General features: G+C 36.9%; 1 protein-coding gene across 1 annotated transcript in view; it reads left to right on the top strand.

Annotated features, from left to right (window-relative positions):
- The window catches only part of CXCL12 (C-X-C motif chemokine ligand 12), a 112,276-nt gene extending 94,359 nt beyond the window's left edge, over positions 1 to 17,917 (top strand). Inside the window, exon 4 of the mRNA XM_089680013.1 lies at positions 334 to 17,917. Within this exon, the coding sequence (XP_089536139.1) occupies positions 334 to 349 (16 nt within the window). The 3' untranslated portion in view covers positions 350 to 17,917. The remainder of the gene's footprint in view (positions 1 to 333) is intronic.
- The last annotated feature ends 3,216 nt before the right edge of the window (positions 17,918 to 21,133 follow it).

Raw genomic sequence — 21,133 nt, 5'->3', positions numbered from 1 at the left:
TGGATAAAATGCATTTGTTTGATAAAAAATGGGAATCATGGAAGACTTATAGACATATACTACACGACTGATTCTACATCATGTGAAGGTTGATTGATATATACTGTTGACAGTTGTATCTCTCAACCTATTCTGTCATTTCATTTTCATGTACTTATAAATGCTTTTAATTTTCTCTATCTAAATTTTCCTACATTGCTATACTTGTCAGTATCGTACTTTTATGTAAGTGCTTTATCTTTGTTTTGTGTACTGTCTGCACATACTGTATTTTGCTGTTTATCCTTGCAAATATAACAAAGGTTTGTAAAAAATTTCTCTCTTTATCAACAGGAAACGGAAACATTAACTTTTCAGTTCAGATGTTGGCACAGAAAATGCATAATGAATCTGGCTTTCCAGTGGTGATCACTACTAGCGACTCATCCACAGTATTCTGAATGCAAAATGTACTCCAAACCATAATGTGTTTCTTCTGTGTAGAAAAAGAAACATTATGCTTGTTATAGTTATGGCACTGATGGCAAAATGGACAGCTGCAGTGGTGTGTTCTTCACCAATGACACTTACACCTTCTACTGAGGTTTATCATAGGAGGACAAATCAGGCAGGTATCACATCAATTCCAATGGATACTAACAAGTGAGAAATGTAATTGACTTGGTTTTTATCATGGTTCCCCCTGCTCTCTACCCACTGAAATTAAGATATGCAGTAGAAAGGTTACCTTTGCCTGCTGCTTATAAACAGTGTTATTTTTAGTTAATTATTTTACTTTTAGGATTATGGACATTTCTAATTATATTGCTACAATGTCACAGGAACTACAAACTAGTTGAGTACTGTCCATGAAACTTTTTTTTACATTTTCAAGGCACGCTTTCAGAGTATAAAACAAAAAGCAGTGCTAATCAAAAAGTCATAAAAATCCAAATTATATTATAGTGAATAAATAATGTAAAAAATAAATGTTCTCAATTATAACATTAAAAAAAGTTTATATAAATGTGTCAAACACACAAATGTGTCCATATAAAAGGATACCAAAGTTGAAAATGTCCTTCCTTAGAACTCCTCCATCCAGACAAGAATCAATCCACAAGGTGAGAGTGAAAGGTTAACATTTGACACTTGGTGCAATATAGTGCATCAATACCGAGAAGAATTCCGCCACCTTGTAACACAGTTAAAAGTGCCTCTTACCAGATCAGATGGACTATCAAGTTATAAATGGTCATAATATGCACAGCTCACCATATCCAGGAATGATTCCACTGCAGCTGACCACTGCACTCAATAGCCAATGTTATTAGTGGATAAAAATAATAAACATTCATCTATAAAATCTTTTTTATCTAAAAGTGATAGTCATATCCACATAAAGGCAGAAGTTGAATGATAGTAATTAAAAAACTCTCTTACATAGAATCAATATAGCAGTCTGATACCTCCAGCATACAAAACGACAAGTCAGGCCGGCAAACAGCTTTCAGAGTAGTCCACCCTTTGTGTATCAGTACTACTTTGACCAAGAAGAAGGGGGCAGACCTCCCTTTTCGCGCAAATAAAAGTAAAATGGACAGTACCCAATGGTGTTGTTGCAAATGCACTACAATGACCGTAAGTGGCCACAGACTACTATCACAAAGGATCAAAATGTCAATAGGAATTATAAAGTCACACACTGGAATTGAACTGTTGTTCCCTAAATGGAAAGTTAAATCTGCACACAACATGCTCATATACTTAAAATTATTTTGTTAAATGTTTTAGAGTATATTCAGATAATCCCAAAACAGGTTTATTCTAAGATAGTTTTAAATTTGCCTTAAAAACACCAGCAGACAACAGCTTTTAATTTATGTTCTCTACAAATATTAGGAAATAGCCTTCAAATATGGACAATAAATGGGTAAAATCTAATTTCTTAGAGAATTTTGTCTAATCGCTATTGTTTTCCCCAGATAAGCTGATGCCAAGGTGACTGCAGTGCTCTTCCCTTGGTCATCTTCATAGACTTATACACAGATGGTAGCATCAAGCCAACAACTAGGGCAAAGAAGAAGCCCAGTAGGAAGTTACTAGCATAAAGCCACCATTCATGTTTAGGCATACACTAAATGGCACAGATGTCCAACAGTTGTTCCTGTATTTTCAATGTCCCCTAGTGTCTATGGCCAGTTTTAGTCTTTAAGTTTTCAAAGAGTCCCACGCTTCACACTGCTTTGTGTCTGGGCATTGGTGAAAATTATTCTACTATGTGAATTTGGTGTTGCATTGTAACATTATTGTGGACTCTAACAGTTGGCAGAAACATGTTGCTTTATACAATGAATTGCTCTGTCTCTATGCACTCACTCACTAATAACATTTCCCCTTTAAACAATTCCTGTAATAGTTATATGTATGCAAGTAATACATTTCTTATTATTTATGATTAAATTTCAAAAGATTACTTCATGAAAAAGATCTATTAAATCTGGCTGAGTGATTTTTACAGGATATTTTTAGCTACTGAAATGTCAAATGCTGCAGCAAGCCACTTTTGTATAAAAAAAAAAAAAAAAAAAAAGATGCACCCCATGAAAACTATTAACTTTTTCAGCAATCGAGCAAACATTAGCTCTTGACTCAAATAGTGCCTGAAGATAGAGGCAATATAATTAAACAAATGACACATACATTTGACATGTGTATTAGTTTTCATGATCTAAATGAACAAAAACACAGATTTGTCATATGCCTGGCAGAGAAAAAAAATCTCCAAATGTTTTGAAATCAATCATTCCACAATAAAAAAAAAAAATAATCTACAAGTGGTATAAATGTCAAACAACTGCTAATATGTCTAGGACTGACCGTTTTATGCTAAAATAAATCTCCAAAACCCCCAAAATCTCTTCGAGTAACTCTTGCAACAGCACAGGTCAAAGTGCATACATCTACAAAAGAAAACAATAGCACCAATTTAACTTGCATGAGAGGTGAATAAAAAAAAAACCCTTTTCTGTCCCAAAAAAATTTGCAAGATTAACCACTTGAGCTCCAGAGGATTTACCCCCCTTAATGACCAGGCCTCTTTTTGCTACTCGGCGCTGCACTAATTTAACTAATAACTGCGCGGTCATGCAATGCTGCACCCAAACAAAATGTACGTCCTTTTTTTCACACAAATAGAGCTTTCTTTCGGTGGTATTTGATCATCTGTGCGCTTTTTATTTTTCACGCTATAAACAAAAAAAGGCCAAAAAGTTTGAAGAAAAACAATATTTTTTACTTTCAGCTATAAAAAATATATAGTAAACTCAAAGTTGGTTATAAATTTAGGCCAAAATGTATTCTGCTACATGTTTTTGGTAAAAAAAAATCCCAATGGGTGTATATTGATTGCTTTGTGTGGAAGTTATAGCGTCTACAAACTATGGTATAAATACTGCAACTTACGCCATTTTTCTGCTATACAGCGCTGCGCTAGTTTAATGGACAATTGCGCGGTCATGCAATACAGTACATAAATGAAATTTACATCCTTTTTTCCCCACAAATTGAGCTTTCTTTTGGTGGTATTTGATCGCCTGTGCGGTTATTTTTTGCGCTATAAAAAAAAAGTCTGACAATTTTGAGGAAAAAAAAACAATATTTTGGACTTTTTGCTATAAAACATGTCCAGTAAAAAAAAATGCAAAAATCAAATTTAGTCATAAATTTCTGCCAAAATGCATTCTGCAACATGTCTTTTCTAAAAAAAAAAACCAATACGTGTAAATTAATTGGTTATAGTGTTTACAAATGGCGGGAAAGATACTGGGATTTTTAGGTTTTTTTTTATACTAATAATGGCGGCGATCAGTGAATTATGGCGGCTATCAGTGACTTATGGCAGCGACCAGCGACTTATGGTGGGACTGTGGGACTGCGGCGGACATTCTGACATTGGGGGGTACTGACTTGGGGTCACTGACATCCCCAAAAAACACTAATACAGTGATCAGTGAAAAAAGAAAAACACTGACACTATACTAATGGCACTGGGGAGGAAGGGGTTAACTTTATTTTGCAGGGAAGGGTTATCTGAGTGAGGGGGAGTGTTTTACTAGGAGGCGGAGGTGTGTGCTGCACGGGACACCGCTGATCGAGAGAGAGAAACTCTTCTGTCTCGATCAGCTCGTCTTCGAGTTGACAAGGAAGTGACAGACAGCACAGCTACTGCAGCTGTGCTCTCTGTCACTGTTTACCGCCGATCGCCGGGAAACAGCCGCTAAGGACCGGCTGTGACCCGGCGACTAACATCCGCGGTGGTGATCGGCGGGACAGATAGGGCGGCGGCGCGCCTCGCGCACGCCTCCTATCTGTTTACAAAACACACATTTTAAAATGTGGTTTTGCCTGCCAGTGCCACCCTGCCGTCGTATTTCTACAGTGGCAGGGCGGCAAGTGGTTAAAACTTGTTATTGAACATATGGCAAAGACCAGACTTTCAGGAACAATGGGTTGAAGACTGATCAGAAATAAAATTGTTTGTTGACAGTAACAGTAGACAAGTCAACAAAAGTATTTCAGGAGAAGAACCTCAATATAAATGTGAAGCATGGTGGGAGAAATATTATGGTTTAGGCTTGCTTTGCTTCTTCAGGCCCTGTGTAGTACAGTCATCGGGTCAACTATACATTAGGGTTTATTTACTAAAGCTGGTTCACTCAGAAGCTGTGCATGGTAGCCAATCAGTTTCAAACCTCAGCTTGTTCTGTTAAGCTTAAGCAATAAAACCTGGAAGCCGATTGGTTTCTGTTTTGTGCAGAAGTGCACAAGATTCTGAGTGAACCAGCTTTAGTAAATAAATCCCATTCTGTATATACACATATATAAAGGGGTTAGATAAAAAAATGGACACAAATTTGGCACAATTTGCCCTCTTTAAAGCTCAGTAAGCTCTGACATGACTCCGTATTACTAGCAGCGCATGCATTGAATGATGAAAGTGAGGCCTTACACCTGTTAGCTAGGTGTCTCATCATATAGCGGAAGCAAATGGCTGAAGAATAATCAGTTACAGCAAACTTTTTTTTTAACTTTGGGATAAAGGTTTTACATGAATAAATAAAAGCTGATCATTTTAATCACCACTGCCAGTGGTAAATTGATTATCTCATCCATGTAAACTGATACATTCTGCCAGAGAACTTGAGCTTCTAAAAAACAGCAAACTTGCTAGCTGAATCACCAGATGAAACTAAAAGAAAGAAAGTCGAAAAAAGGAAAATAATAAAATACAGCCATCACATCTAACAATTAGTAAGCTGCAATATAATAAATGTTTGCTTTTGGGTTTAATACTGCTTGAAGTCCTAATAGCTGCCTGCCACATTGTGGGCTTATTATTTATATCTGATAGGTTTATGGCTCTGTAGTGAAGAACAAAAAGACAGAGCGCACCAGCCTTGGGCATTACCTGAGTAAAGAGTTAATGGATTTATTGATTTAGGAGATATATTCACAAACATAGTAGTAAAACAAGCATGTAAAGTCCAAGTTGAACCACATGATAAGGAGACATGTGCGTATCCCATCAGAAGGGGAGATACTCAGAGTGAACCTGACACGTTTTGAAAGGGGATCCCTTCTTCATCAGCAGGTTTATGGCTCTGCCAGAGGATACACTCCACACTCAAGTCTGTGAGAGAGGAGAGAGGCACAGAGAGAACCTCCCCTCTGCTGCCCATTCACAGAAGCCTTTTTATTTTGTGAATAGATTCACACAATACAAAGGCTTCTATGATTGGGTAGGAGGAAGGGGAGGAGCTGGCATAGCGGATGCATCAACTGTACACTTGAAGGGGCTGAGATCTGCTGAGCACAGCATCATAGCTCTGGAAGCTATGCTGCTGGAGCACAATAAACCTGTCAGATATAAATAATAGATATATTCCCAGGAGGTGTAAAGCACTTTGTTGGACCTAACTCATGTAGTGCTTTCACTTTTTACAAAGTTGCTGAATTCCTGAAATTTAGCTTTAAGCTAAGTCCAGATTCACGTCTTTGTGTTGTTGTAATGCATGGTAAAACCTAGATTTTATGGCAGGAACATTTGTATATAAAAAAATTGTTCCCGTGCAGCTTTTAAACACACTAGCACACCCCTCTATCAGCTGCTGGTACTCGTGTGAATCCCATACACATAATCATATGATATGTGAACACAAACTGTGCAGCTCTTTGTGTAACATTAACTAAAAAAAATGTACATACTTATAATGAAATAAACTCTTTGTATATCAAAACAAATTAGTGCCCAGACTATAGCATAGTGCTCGTATTCCAATGTGTCGTAATTCCAAGTATAACGTAATCATCAAACAAGTATAAAGTTCATAACGTGCACATAATAAAATAATCCAGGTTAAAGACATTCACTCCAAACTGTATTCTGTACAGATGCCGGTTTATTGAAATTTCTAAGGAAGTCAGAAAGAGAAATATTTGCACACCCTATGCATTGGGTTGCATTGCACAACATAGGCCCGAAGCAGTAAAAATCCAAAATCTATTGTATCCAATATGCTCAGTTACGCTGCATTTGTATATGTTGAGTGAAAATGGAACATGCTGCCTTTAAGTGCAGCAAAACATTACAGCACATCACAGCATGCTTCAATGTCCGTTAAGGGAAAAAATCATGTATTTTGGCTCTGGCTCATCAAGGCAATGTTTTAAAAGATACACATTATTGCATATTATGTGTTAACCACTTACTCTCCAGAAGATTTACCCACCTTCCTGACCAGGCCATTTTTTGGGATACGGTGCTGCGTTACTTTAACTGACAATTGCATGGTCATGCAATGCTGTACATAAATAAAATTTATGTAATTTTTTCCCCCACAAATACAGATTTCTTTCAGTGGTATTTTATTACTTCTGCGTTTTTATTTTGTGCACTATACACAAAAAAAGCAGATAATTTTGAAAAAAACCCTATATTTTTGACTTGCTATAAAACATATCCAATAAAAAAAATGTACAAGATCAAATTTCTTCTTAATTGTTTTACGTGAAAGTTATAGCAACTACCAATGGCGGTATATATACTGTAATTGTTATTTTTTTTTATACTAGTAATGGCGGTGATCAGTGACTTACGACTTATAGAGGGACTGTGGGACTGTGGCCGGCATTCTGACACTGGGGGGAACTGACTAACTGCCACTGACATCCCCATTGACACTAATACAGTGATCAGTTTTTTACTGTGTGCTGTGTTTTACTAGGGAGGCATGCTGTTTTGTATCTCTGTGCTATGCATGCTGACAGGAGAGAGACTTGTGTTGTTTCTCCCCTGTCAGCTTTCCCAAATGCTCACCGAGTGCAGGCCTGGACCCGGTGATTGACATCTCTAGCCGCCAATGGCGGCACAGGTAGGGCGGCACACGTGCTCCCCCTACCCGGAAATGCAAATCACGTGTAAATACGTGATTTTGTGCAGCTCTACCTCCATGTAGCAGTACTTTTACCTTTGGGGCGGAGGGCAACTGGTTAAAGAAAAAGTGTCAAACATGACAATACTCATCAACTCATGTGCATTATTAATCTAAGAAGTATTTCAGTCTTTTCCCAAAATGCAAGTAGAATGCACTTCAAAGCATCAACAAAAGGTTCAAAGACCATTGACACAAGCCACAAAATTGTTACCTGTGCTCTCGCCTATCTCCTTCTGGCTTCTGAATAACAATATCAAGCAACCTGTGCCATAGACATGAAGAGAGGAAAGAAGACAGTCTAAAAATCAACTTCTAAGTAACCTAATTTTGTATGATCTTTAAATTATATACAATTTACCAACTTAAAAATTGTACTCCCTTTAACAATACACAATGCAAAGATTGTGCCTGACTGCCCTCTTTTTTGCTTGTGTACAATAGAGACACAAATTAATCAAATACCTGGTATTAAAAGTAAAAATATACCATTAAACATTTGTGCAGCTAGGGTGAACCTAACATTATCTGCGACAGTGTTTTAAACTATTTAAACCTAAAATGTAAGTTCAAACAGTGCAAACTGCATAAGACATGGTTGAAATACATACTTGTGAACTGTTTTACCTGTCAAATCATACATAATTCTGTTTAGCTAGTTTTATTCTGAATACCAGTGTCAGACATAATACAAAGTCCTGACTTTTCACCACTGCAATCTATTCAGCACCAATTGGTCAAAGCAAGGTTTAGCAGGCATGAACAAACTTGGCTGATTTTGTGTCGCCCAAATTTCCATAACATTGGCTAATTTTTCAGCCAAATTTTGCCTATAGGAAAAAAATATCCTAACTTCTAGGTGTTTGTTTGGAGCTGGTCTTGGGCTGACTGCAAGTTCCTCTAAATACTTTAAAATGTGAGGAAATCCAATCTGCATTTCCCCTCATGAACAAACAATGCAGAAGGCCAGCTTCTAGATCTTCAAACCTTTGTTAGGACAGACAGTTTTCAAATATAGTTTACAACTGATAATGCTATCTGCCAGTATAGTATAGACATGGTAAACTTCCCAGCATTTTTTGCATAGCAGAGGCAAACTTCAGTGTTGTAATTAAAAAAAAAGCGTAAGACGCAAGTGTTGTTATTTTTTTGTTTTAGGTTATGTTAGTGAATAGAAACACGTAAAAAAAATTAATTGTGGCTGTAGCAGTGGAAGTACAGTTTCTGGGATGAGTGTATGGGAGTTCAAGGGCTTTGAATGGCTTCTGGTGCCTGTTTATGTTCTGAGCATTCTTTTGTTCATTTATGGGTGTAGTTTGTTGCTGTTTTAAAAACCATAAAAATGGTACCTTTAGCCCAGGTTCACTAGTGTGGGTGTGACTTGTCATGCGATTTGACAGCCGCACCCTATTGTCCATAATGAAATCATTCAAATTGGTGCTTCTTCGACTCCATTGGAGTCACACCAATTTTGAAAGTAGTTCCTGCACTTGTTGTTTTTGCAATTTTAGGTGTGACTTGCATAGACATCTGGATATGAAGCTGCACAGATGTCTTCCAAGGAGCACCTGAAGTCAAATAACATGCGACTTTGAAATCATGAGACTTCACTTGCATTTAAACTTGTATCCAGTGTGAACCCGGGCTAAAATTGTTAGATAGCGATTTATTTCATGGTTATTTTTGTGTTGCTTAATGAATAACAGTAAAATATACCAAAAAATAAGGAATACATAATCAAAATGCATACTATTTCTTTCAAATGTTCAGGTTGCTCTCTGGCCTTCTTTTTTTCCTAACAAACACGAACAGAAAAAACAAATGTTTTGGGGTATTTACTAGATGTGATAAAAAAAGTTGCATTTTTTTATGTTTTTGGCATTTTTCCTTTTGTTAGTTGTGGTGTTGAAGAAAATAGGGAAAATAGAGTGAATATAAGAGCTTTTGCACTTTTAGCACTTAGCACATGCTTGTGTTTCTGGCTCTTTAGTAGTCTTTTTTTCTTTTTTTTTTTGTCCATTTTGTTGATTTTTTTCATGCTTTCGCGTGTTTTGTTATTATTTGAGATTAGACAACAAGAAAAACTAAACAGAAATAGCAATGTTTGCATTTTAACAGTAGGTGCATGCTTTTTTTCTGTTTCTTTAACATCTTCAAGTTTAATGAGGGTCCCTTATATCTGCTTTCATTTGCACTTCAAATTTGTGTTTTAAACTAATTGCACACGGAATCACATGCATTTTCGTAAATCTTGCATACTTTTAAGGTGTAATTCAAGCTTTCTAGCAGGTCTGCCATTAAAATCATGTCTGCGCAGTAAATAGAAACATATGAATATTTATGGACGGCATACTCTTAGAAAATCTGTACAGATACTCTGGAACCAGGTACAACAAAATAGGTGTTAAAAGCAAAGTATAAAGCTTACTGGACAATGTCTGTTTCTTACAACACTAAATATTCCAGAATTATACACATTACATAATGTTCCACAATCAGTGAAGGCGTTTAACATAAGTTGTCAATAACTTGTTTAACAAGTTAATTCATTGCAATGCTGAAGTTATGAAATTTTATTCCAGGGAATAAAAACTGTGATTAACAAAATATTGTTGCCAAATAAAAAAAATTATAGTGTTTGGCTAGATTGGGTTAAAAAAACGGCGAATGATAGGGGCCCTGCTAAATTTTGTCCTGAAATTCTAACCCTCCTCTACTGAGGTATGGTTGTATTATTGTTGGCCTCTCTTGCAATGAAATAAAGGAAAGTCTAACAATGACTTTACAAGCTGTTACCAAAGCACCAATGAATACTGTGATTTTGTATTTTCAGCTTTACACCAGAAATGCACAATTTTAAAAAGGATTTTTCTTAACGGAGCTTGAAAATGAAAATTCTCCTCTTTATTACCCCTACCTCTCAGAATTTCTTCCACAGTGAACACCGAGGAAAGACTAAAAGGATGCATAGTTTGCATGTCTATATGATATCTCAGTACCTTGACTGTAGTAGGCAATTGGGAATGCATGCTGAGCTTCTGATTTCATTCTGAGCTTAAAAGTACCACCTGAGACAGCGTTCTAACACAGACCAGCGAGAAGAATCAACCTGGGTATTTAAAGTGTATAACCAACCAATTTTTTTTTTTTTAAGTTTTGGATAGCATGGGAAAATTTTATAAATGCTGACATTTTAATTCTGTCCAGGGCTCTATCAGAGAAAGATCCCTTCACTTACTGTCCAGGTGATGGATTACCAGGTGGTGTTTTGTGGATTTCCATATCCAATATATATATACACAGAGTATTTTTATGTAGTTTTTTACCACAACGGCATACTTACCAATACATTATAGCCTGATGAGAGGACATCTTAAGCTCAATATAAAGATAAGTCCAAAAGGGACACTCAATGGGGTTGGTTTATTAAAGGCAAATAGACTGCGCACTTTAAACTTTAGCTTAGTAAATGATCAGTAGCTCTGCTGACTTCCATCATCCAATCACGTGCAAGCAAAAATGTTGCTGCTTTTTTTCCCTTACATGTGATTGGGTATTCTTTGCAAAGTGGAGCTTTACATCATTTACGAAACTCTGGATCCAACCCCATTATGTCTTCTAGTCTTTGTCCCCCCCCCCCACCTCCAGACACTGAGCATGGTTAATGGTTTAATAAAAATTCTGTGAATTAACCACTGTTCTTTCCATATTATCTCTCAAAAATAAAAGGTGCCATCAGGGTCTATTGCCATTAACACTGCGGGATGTAGACATTTTGCCTCTTTTTCCTGCATAATCTGCCACTTTTTAAATCTAGACATTTGTGGTCACAAAGTCATTCATGCTGGATGAAGAATTGTATAGAAAAGCACACTTAAATATCTTAATTCAATATCCATGAAGGGGAGGAAACAATGTTTGCAGAATTGTATTATTTTGTCAATTATATGCTTTAAACATCTACACTGTTAGCACATGTTAGTGGTCCTTCTAGTCCTGATTACATACATGCTGTATATGACAAGCCTTTCCTTTTCAAACCCCCCTGAGCTCTTCTTGGCAGAATTCAGCATATATTACACAATGATCATTCTTATACAAATCAATACCAGGTCAGGGGTTTTCAAAGCCAAATCTAAAGCTTTTTTTCCCATCATTTTAAAAGCAAGCAGTAAAGGTTCTCATAATGAGGGGGAAAATGCATTGTGTAGAATAAAAATATACTTTCACAGAAGTATTTACTTTGGCCTTAGAACACCCTTAACAATTATTACTGGCTGCAAAATTAAAGACAGCATCCCAATCTCTGACAGATAGCTTCAGATCAATTCATAAAAGACTTTGGTATTATTTAGCAACAACACCACACTATATACTGTTTGCCAAAAAATACTGAACAGAATTTATAAAACGATTTCTTAACTATATTTAATTGAACCACTACTACTATATTTTCACTCCCTTTACTGTTAAAATGAGAACACACAGCCAATGGTATGCAGATGGAAAATAATGTAAACATTAAATGATACCCTTTAATTTGTAATTATATCCTTCTAACATCTATAGGTAAAGTGTATCTAAATGCCAATATTTTTTTCTCAGCTTTGAATATGAGTGTTAAGGGATTAGAATATCGGTTATTTTTTTAAACTTTCTGTGGTTTTGTTAGGTAGATTCACCCTATCTGTTATGATGACCATTGTCACTAGAACTGAGAATGACAGGAAATCCAAAAATGGCAGTTGGTACAGAACAGGAGGTGAGGGGAAATCTTCTAATGGGGATAGTGGCAACTGTCAAGGATAGGATTTACCTAATTTTGTAGAGATCTCCTCTTACTTCCAGTTGTACTGACAGGACAGGAAAGTCCTCTCTATTAGTATACAGTTGGCAATAAAACTGACAGAGGGGGTTAATATTCCACACTCTATCCAAAGTAGAAAAAAATATTTTAGCTTTCAATATACTAATGTACTTTAAAGGATAAGTTCACCTTTGGGGGCATGTTACATGTTCCACCCGTTTTTAGGGTGGAACATGTAACATGTTCCCAATGCTGCCCAATCACGCCCCCCTCCCACGCAAAGTTCTGTGAATGAATGAACTACAAGTCCTGACAGTCTTAGTGCTGTGAAGCACCATGGTAGGTCTCTGATTCTTCCTGTCAGTATATTTGCTTTCCCGTACATCCTGGCAAGCAGATATGCTGACAGGTCTGCAGGAGATCTGCATGGCACCAGTGATCTGGTGATCAGGAGCCTTCCTACAACCAAAAACAATAAATGCAAGATTTTTTACCTGCGATTTATTTTTCAAAAGGTGAACTTATCCTTTAAGTTCTTTGTGGAATTAAAGGGTAGAGAGGTGTACAGATACCTGTTCAAATTAATCACCACTAATGTCTCATCATTTTACCAGTCATTTTTTTTTACTAATCATCAGATATGCAGCTTTCTATATTGTACAGACCTTGAACCCCAACTATGCCAAATCTCTGAATGTTACAAAAACTGCCAATTTTATAGACAGATTTACAATTATTGAGTCCCTAGATAAATAATATTGTGCAGCCCCCCCCCCCCCCCCCCCCGCATCAGTTAACTAATTGGCCATTAGGACGATAAAAAACACAGGTACTCCAATATTTATGAAGGAATAGCTCAAGTAGACAATTTACTCATTTTGCATTAGTCAAACTTTCTAGCAGCTTGCTTCTAGATGTATAGATTCACTGTAAGTACACACACAGTATTAATTAAATGCAACACAAAAATACATTATTTGGGGTAACAACGAGGACACAGTTATATTGCAGTGACAGGCAGGGCAGCATGCTGGAACCTTTTAATATAACACTGGGGTGGACTTACTAAACGCAAATAAAATGTGCACTCTGCAAGTGTATTTGCTCCAGTAAAATTAGAGGAATCTCTCTTGACTTCCATTAGTCAAATGTGCAAGCAAAAATGCTGTTAATTAATTTTCTTTGCATGAGATTGGGTACTCTTTGTAAAGTGACATTTCATCTCATTTACTAAGCTCTTGAGCAACTGCATTTGCAAAGTGCACATTCTATTTACCTTTAGGAAATCCACTGCAATGTGTTACAGTCAGCTAGATAATGTGTTACAGGCTGTGTGATGCCCCTGACTACCCCACCACCTCAGTCCATTGCCCACCTTGTCTTTACAGAAATCCAACTCTGAAAAGGAAGGGAGTTGTAATCAATGGTGTAGAAAACAGAAATGCCAGACAAAGCGAGAAACATATTATTCCTTAACAGCATTATATTTGCTATAAAGAGCTTTAAGTTTTTTTTTTTCACAAGCAGTTATAAAGTTAAGAAACAACTTCTTAAATCACTATGTTATTATTAACCTAATTTTGTTAGTCAGTATAGAGTCCAGCTATCACTATTTTTATGATAAAGTCCTAATTTTGTACTGTGAAAGGGAAGGTGGAAGGAAGTGGATGTTTTTGCTACAACTTTAATGAATTTGGACTTGGCATAGAATAAAAAGGGTCTAAGAAAGAGCTTATAAATCCTATTTTGTTTTCTTCATTTTTATATTGTAAGATATGGAGGGGTTTGGAATGTTACAGCTGATTTAAAAAAAATCAAATAACATGAATAAAAGCAACAAAAGAAAACCACTCACATATTACTAGCAAATGGCACATAACAATCCATAATGCATGCTTTCATTTTACATTGCTTAGAATAACCGCACTGGAGGCAGTACAAGTGTTAAAAGGTCTTGCATAAAATTTAGTTAGTAAGACAAGTAAGGAAATACACATCCTAAACCAGCTCTGGGTAAATTAGCAATATTTACGTAGGTGGGTGCTAGACCTCAAAATAGGGGTTCCGTCAAAACGTCCTCACATACCAACAAATAGAAAAAATAGACTGCACACTAAAAAGCTAATACTTACATATTGCCTATACTGTTTGCTTGAATATGCACTCACTGGCCACTTAGGTACACCTTGCTAGTACTACGTTGGGTCCCTTTTTGGCTTCAGAACTGCCTTAATTCTTTGTGGCATAGATTCAGTGAGGTGTTAGAAACATTCCCCTGAGTTACTGTTACCTTTCTATCATCTCAAACCAGTTTGCCCATTTTCCTCTGACCTCTGACATCAACGAGGTATTTTCGTCCACTGGATGTTTTCTCTTTTTGGGACCATCCTCTGTAAACCCTAGAGGTGGTTGTGTGTGAAAATCCTCATAGATCAGCAGTTTTTGAAGTACTCAGACCAGCCTGTCTGGAACCCACAACTATGCAGTATTCAATGTCACTTAAATCCCCTTTCTTCTCCAATCTGATGCTCGGTTTGAACTTCAGCAAGCCGTCTTCACTACGCTACATGCCTAAAAGCATTGAGTTGCAGCCATGTGATTGGCTGATTATCAATTTTTGTTACCAAGCAATTGAACAGGTGTACCTAATAAAGTTACAGCTGAGTGTACACTGTAGTATAAACATACATTGAGGATCTCACCACCTAGACCACTGTGCTAGACAAACAGCAAGTTATCTCATATTACAGTAGAGGTTTCTCACCCAGTGGCATGATGAGGAGATCATGTACAAACACAGAAACAAATAGTAAGAAAGTAGCCAAATGGGAACCAGACAGCTCGAGGCAGGTGGAGGTGGAAGTAACTCATCTCATTTGAGGGTAAAAACCACTTTCTCAAGTCAGAGTCCACCACTTTTTCTTCTATAAGATTTAGCCAGCAATACATGAGTCTTAAGTAGGTTTGACAAAAACAAGCAAAAAAGTGAAAAAAATGTATTAGAGAAGTGGGCACATGTTTATTACTTTAATAGCCTTATGCAGCTGAAAAATACTAACCTTTTGGGATTGCCATGCCAGCTATATCATGTATGCTTTTTATATATTTTAAAACATTAGTAAATGCTTAGTAAATCATTGTATCCTACAAATTGTAACCCCAGATTTTATAATAACACTGCACTCCCTCCACTTGCTAAGAAACTATAAACTAAAATTCTAAAACAGTCACTTTACTAATGTCATCCCCCAGCGCTGTCTTTAACATCTGCTGGTTTTCAATGCACAGTCAGATTGTCAAGATCCACTGTCATCTGGTGTGTGTGAGCTATGAATAAAAAACATATTTCAATGAGTGCTATACATCAAAATCACGGATTTCATATAAACAACCTCCAGAAAAAAAAGACATAAAATACAGAGACAGAAGAATATGCTACACATGTATTGAGCTTACTTATACTGGGCAGCAATGTGAATACTGACTTGCCAAGGTGATTTTACACTGTGTGGTGCCCAAATCCAAGGGATGGAAACTATAACATTTTCACATTAAAATCTTTAGGACTACAAACTTTGTTAAGTTCTGCTTTTATATATTTCCTCACCTGTACTTCTCAAGCACTTGGGACCGTGTTGTACACAACAGTCCTTACAGTGTTGAAAGTATAAATTGGTGTCCATGATTTAAAAAAAAATAATATATAACTCCTACCCCCAAGGCTACCCATAGATTGGGAGTTTTCTTTCTGTCTTCTTCAAACATCTGCTGCTCTGGATTCAGAGCTCTGACCCACATAGTGCAATGCACTGTAGATGTTTCTCCAATAATGAGTACATAGATAACAAATATGTCAAACTTCATAACTGTGTGCTCACATTAAACAGCAATACACATTACCAATAAGACTCAAATGAAACCACTTAATCTTTACAGCTCATCAATTTAAAGTGAATCATATAGATGGTCCCAAAATTATACCTCTTATGCCAGCACGTGCAGGGATACCTAATATGCGTTGCTCAGTCATTGCTCTCATGTGACCTTGGGGCTTTTAAAAGTATGATTCTTAAAAAAGGCATTCTTACAAATATAAAAAATATGAAAAAAACTGTTAAATTTAACCATAAAGGAAACAATGAATGGGAGAATTGCAAGGTAAATAGGATCTTTGTGGTTTTATTCTAACCATAAATGAAGTAACATTCTCCCACAATTTGAACAATCCAAAACATGGCCATTTTGCAGACAATTATAAAAATATGCATATTAGTTTTTTTAAGATAGAAAGACTTTAGTTAAATATCAGTAATGGCCCATTCATTTTTTCATTCTTCTGATAGAAATTTAACAGTTCATCATATTTTCCATTCTGAATATTAAAGTATCAAATCATTATTCTAATGACCAGAATATCTTTGCAACTTAGTCCAACATTGTAAAAAAAAGTACTTGCAAACCCTTTGTAGAACTACTGATATCCTATTAACTTTTAATGAACCAAAGGCAATTTCCTTAGATGCTTTTTTTTTACAGATGTTTGTGAGTATGTTTGCACACCCACCTTTTTACAAAATATGTAACAAATACACAATATTAACATGGAATCCCAGCTTAACCCTAACTGTCCCTTCCCCTTCCTAATGCCTATGCCTACTAACCTGTGTAAGAAAGAGTTAAATATTTACCTATTTTCAGGATGTTCTGGTCTGGTTATATGATCCTGCTGCCCTGTGTCAGCCAGTGCAGCTGCAGTGGAGAAGAGGGAATGCCGATAACAGATGGACTATTGAAGCCTATGGGTGATGTCATCACTCCAGGTTTTACTAGCCATTGTTGGAGTGCTCTGTGTTCTCCCCTGTAGACACCATTGGCATTGAGATTACATGAGCAGACCAGAGCAGGCTTAAAGTAGGTAAGTATATACATTTTTCTTACATGGGTAAATAAGCACAGGTGTTAGAAGGGGGGAGGGGACAGTTTTAAGAGTAGTTAGGCTTAAGCTGGAATTCCACTCTAATTAGTTTCTTAACTGTCCAATAACAGGCTGGGATAGGTGAGGTCACTAGGTTGACTGTACTGTCTAATAAGACTGTGTAAATTTTAGGACTAGCTTGACAGGATTTTCTTTTGATGGTAAAATTGCTCTTGTACATGTATGAATTTCAAATGCGTTCCTAGCTGTTTGGCTGGAGTGTGACTTTAAATAACCTGCTGACTGATTCATAATTCACATTGAATGTATTGCATTTCCCATAGTAAAAGTAAACCTGTCCTGTGACACACTGCGTAGTCTATGCATGTACACTAATGTGTGTGCATAGACATGTGAGATTGCAGTTAGGCATTGCTCTTTATACTATACTGGTGCAAAGAAATCCCAGGCAAGGGATAATTGTGCCTGCTCTGTTTTTTAATTCTTTCATGTATTAGATTTCCCACATAATGTGAACAAAATCCCAGGCAACATGAAGGCAGCTCACATTTATGCACGTCTGTTCTGCATATTTTCTGTTTTTTGTAACCTGTCTTAAAACTATTTACCATTTACTACAAATATATATTTTTATATTTTTCTGCACAGTTATACATGTGTATTAACATTATGCCAATAAAAAAGCATTTTGTAACCTATAAAGCTATGGTCATCTCTGTCTGAAAGGCTCAATTCATTTAATTGTTTAAAGTAAGTTAAAAAAAAGCACCAATGTGCATGGTAATATATATATATATATATATATATATATTGTGCAAGAAAAGCATGTACTGCAATATATTGTATGCAAGCCAAACATCCCTATTATTTATTTATTTATTACAGGTACTTATATAGAACCTTCAAGTTATGCAGAGCTTTACATACATTATATATTGTACATTCACATCAGTCCCTGCCATCAAGGAGCTTACAATCTAAGGTCCCTAACTCCCATTCATACATACTGTACACATACTAGGGCCAATTTAGACAGGATCTAATTAACCTTCCAGCATTTCTTTGCAGTGTGGGAGGAAACCAGAGTACCCATAAAAAACCCACACAGTCGCAGGGAGAACAGGGCTCAGTGCAGAAACTTAAAGGTGACCTTTCAATATATTTAAAATACTAAAATGTCACAACATACATCAACAGTAACATAATAGTATTATAATACACACATACACACGAGGAGTCTGCAAAAAGTTTCCGCACTTTTTTAAACTCTATTCATTAAAGAATTCAAAAACAATGTGACAACTCTTATACTAAACTGCAAGGTCAGACAGACTAGTCACATGGCATTCTCAGACATGACCAATTACTTCTCCTCCCGCCCTCACCATTTCCAACGAAAATATAAAAGTACGGATCCCTCGTGTGTGTGTATATATATATATATATATATATATATATATATATATAAATTTTTCTTTTTTTGACCTTTTACAATTACTAAAAAGGCGTAGAACTTCCGGAAATCTACTTTGGCTGTGCTGAGATGACTTAATTAGTCTTCTGAAATAGGAGGAAACATTTCCTCAGTATCCTTTCCAGACATTTGTGAACACCGCCAAAATTGCTCTGGCACTAGAATTTACATGTTTGTGTAATCTCTGTGCCAACATCTCAGTCCAAGATGTTATTTCAGACCCTAGATAATACCAGAAAAAAGATGCGCACACGTGGAAGGAGCACCAGACCAAAAGATAAAAGAGCCCAAATTAATTTATTGATATTGTGCTAAAAGACAGCCAACACATTTTGGGGGTCAAATGAACTCCCTCTTCATCAGGGCTACAACAAAGCATAATATAATGTAAATATAATTGTGCCTGATAAAATCATGAACCTAATAACCATAACACATCATGGATAACATATATGTGTGTATACATACTTGCATCCAAAAATACCCGCATATGTACACATGCAAAGAAATTAAGAAGTGAATAGATATCAGATAGTAAGTGATGAGGTGTAATGGGTTCATTTTTTAAATTAATATTATCAGATTCTACACAGTTAATAGATGCCATTACAGCATTATACCTATAACTGAAATAATACACATGAAAACAAACAATTCAAAATTAAACAAAGTTTGTAATTAATGCACAAATGTCTAAAAAGAAAAGGAACTCACGGGTTAAAAGAACTATAAAAAAATAACAAAACCCTAATAAAACTATAACAAATTGTTATTTATACAGACACACACACAATATACAGTACATAAAGTACAGCTTTCACATGACCCAGATCATTCCCAGCTTGTCTGCAGGAAAACATAAGCAGGAGGAGCTTCTAGTCCTCTGCTGCTGGTCACAAGTTAAAAAAACCCAAAAAAACAGCCTTTGGAATAAAGAGTAAAATAAATAAATATTTTAATTAAACTTCTTTAAATTTGCATAGAAACATATATTTGAAATCAAATCTTTATTATTTTGTAGAAATAACATGATGTGGACAAATTTCTGTCAGTCACAGGCTGTGTCTTAGAATAAGAAGGAGGTGAAATCACCATTAATCTATATGTAATATCCTGTTCCCATTGTGTTTAGCTGGTTAGTGGGAATGGAGGAAGAGGGAGGGAGTATGCTCTCATTTACCACTGTGTACACGCCCACATGTTTGACTCCAATGGTCACATGGTCTGATCAGCTGTGATAGGGAGGAAATGCTCAGGATAGAAACTGAAAACTGAACATGTGCAGAGTTGCCACTACAGCTGCAACATCCCCAGTTGAATTGGGGACATGAACAGAAGGCTGAGATAGAGAGCAGAAGGATCAACCAGGTTATTTGCAGATTACAGAAAACAAATCTCATAGTGACTGGGTGAGTATGACGAGCATCTAATACAGCATTTATTCATAGTTTTTTTTTATGATGTTAGTTTAGTGACACGTAAAGCTTTTTACCTCTGTAGTGCTGGCCAAAACTGTATCTCCAATATTACACTCTATCAAAGGTTTCTTTTTTCCCCGTTTCTAAATGTAAAATAATGCACCTGGGGAAAATTAAACCCTTGATAGAGTACAATGTTGGAGGGTTGGAGGTAAAGTTTTGGCCAGCACTACAGAGAAAAGAGATTTGAGGTACTGATTGCAAGAAGAGTAAACACCTGTGACCAGGTAGTGGGAAACGTGAATAAAATTCTAGGATGCATCACTAGAAGGGTGATCAGTAGGAGAAAGGAGGTCCTGAGTCCCCTATATAGATCTTTATTTAAACCTCATTTAGAGTACTGTGTCCAGATCTGGAGACCTCACTTACAAAAAGTTATTAATATGAACAAGTCCAGAGACAGGCAACAAAAATGGTGAAAAGATCTGAGAGATAAAACGGACACAGCTGATCCCGTGATGTGGTAAAAGGCCAATCACAGCGGCCTTTTACCACGTGATCAGCTGTGTCCAATGACACGCTGATCACCGGGAAATGCAATTGCCGGTTCTCGGCTGCACTTTCCTCACGCTGTCAGAGCGGGAGGAAAGTACTGCCGAGAACCGGCAGGTGTCAGAGCAGGGATCGGCACCGATCATCAGGGCACTGATGATCAGTGCCCTGATGATCGGTGCCCAACAGTGCCACCCACCAGTTCCGCCCACCTGTGCCCAGCAGTGCACCCACCTGTACCACCCAGCAGTGCCACACACCTATGCCACCAGCAGTGCCACACACCTGTGCCACCCAGCAGTGCCACACACCTGTGCCACCCAGCAGTGCCACACACCTGTGCCCACCCACCTGTGCCTACCACTGCCACCCACTTGTGCCCACCAGTGAGTGCTCAGCCAGTCAGCTGCCAGTCAGTGCCCAGCGGTTGTGTCAGTCAGTGCCCAGCAGTTGCGCAAGTTAATGCCTATCAGT

Source organism: Staurois parvus, unplaced genomic scaffold (genome assembly GCF_062004578.1).
Source record: "Staurois parvus isolate SC_StPar_1 unplaced genomic scaffold, SC_StPar_1.0 ptg000234l, whole genome shotgun sequence".
In the NCBI taxonomy this organism is placed as follows: Eukaryota; Metazoa; Chordata; class Amphibia; order Anura; family Ranidae; genus Staurois; species Staurois parvus.
This window is presented reverse-complemented; position numbering and strand designations above follow the sequence as displayed.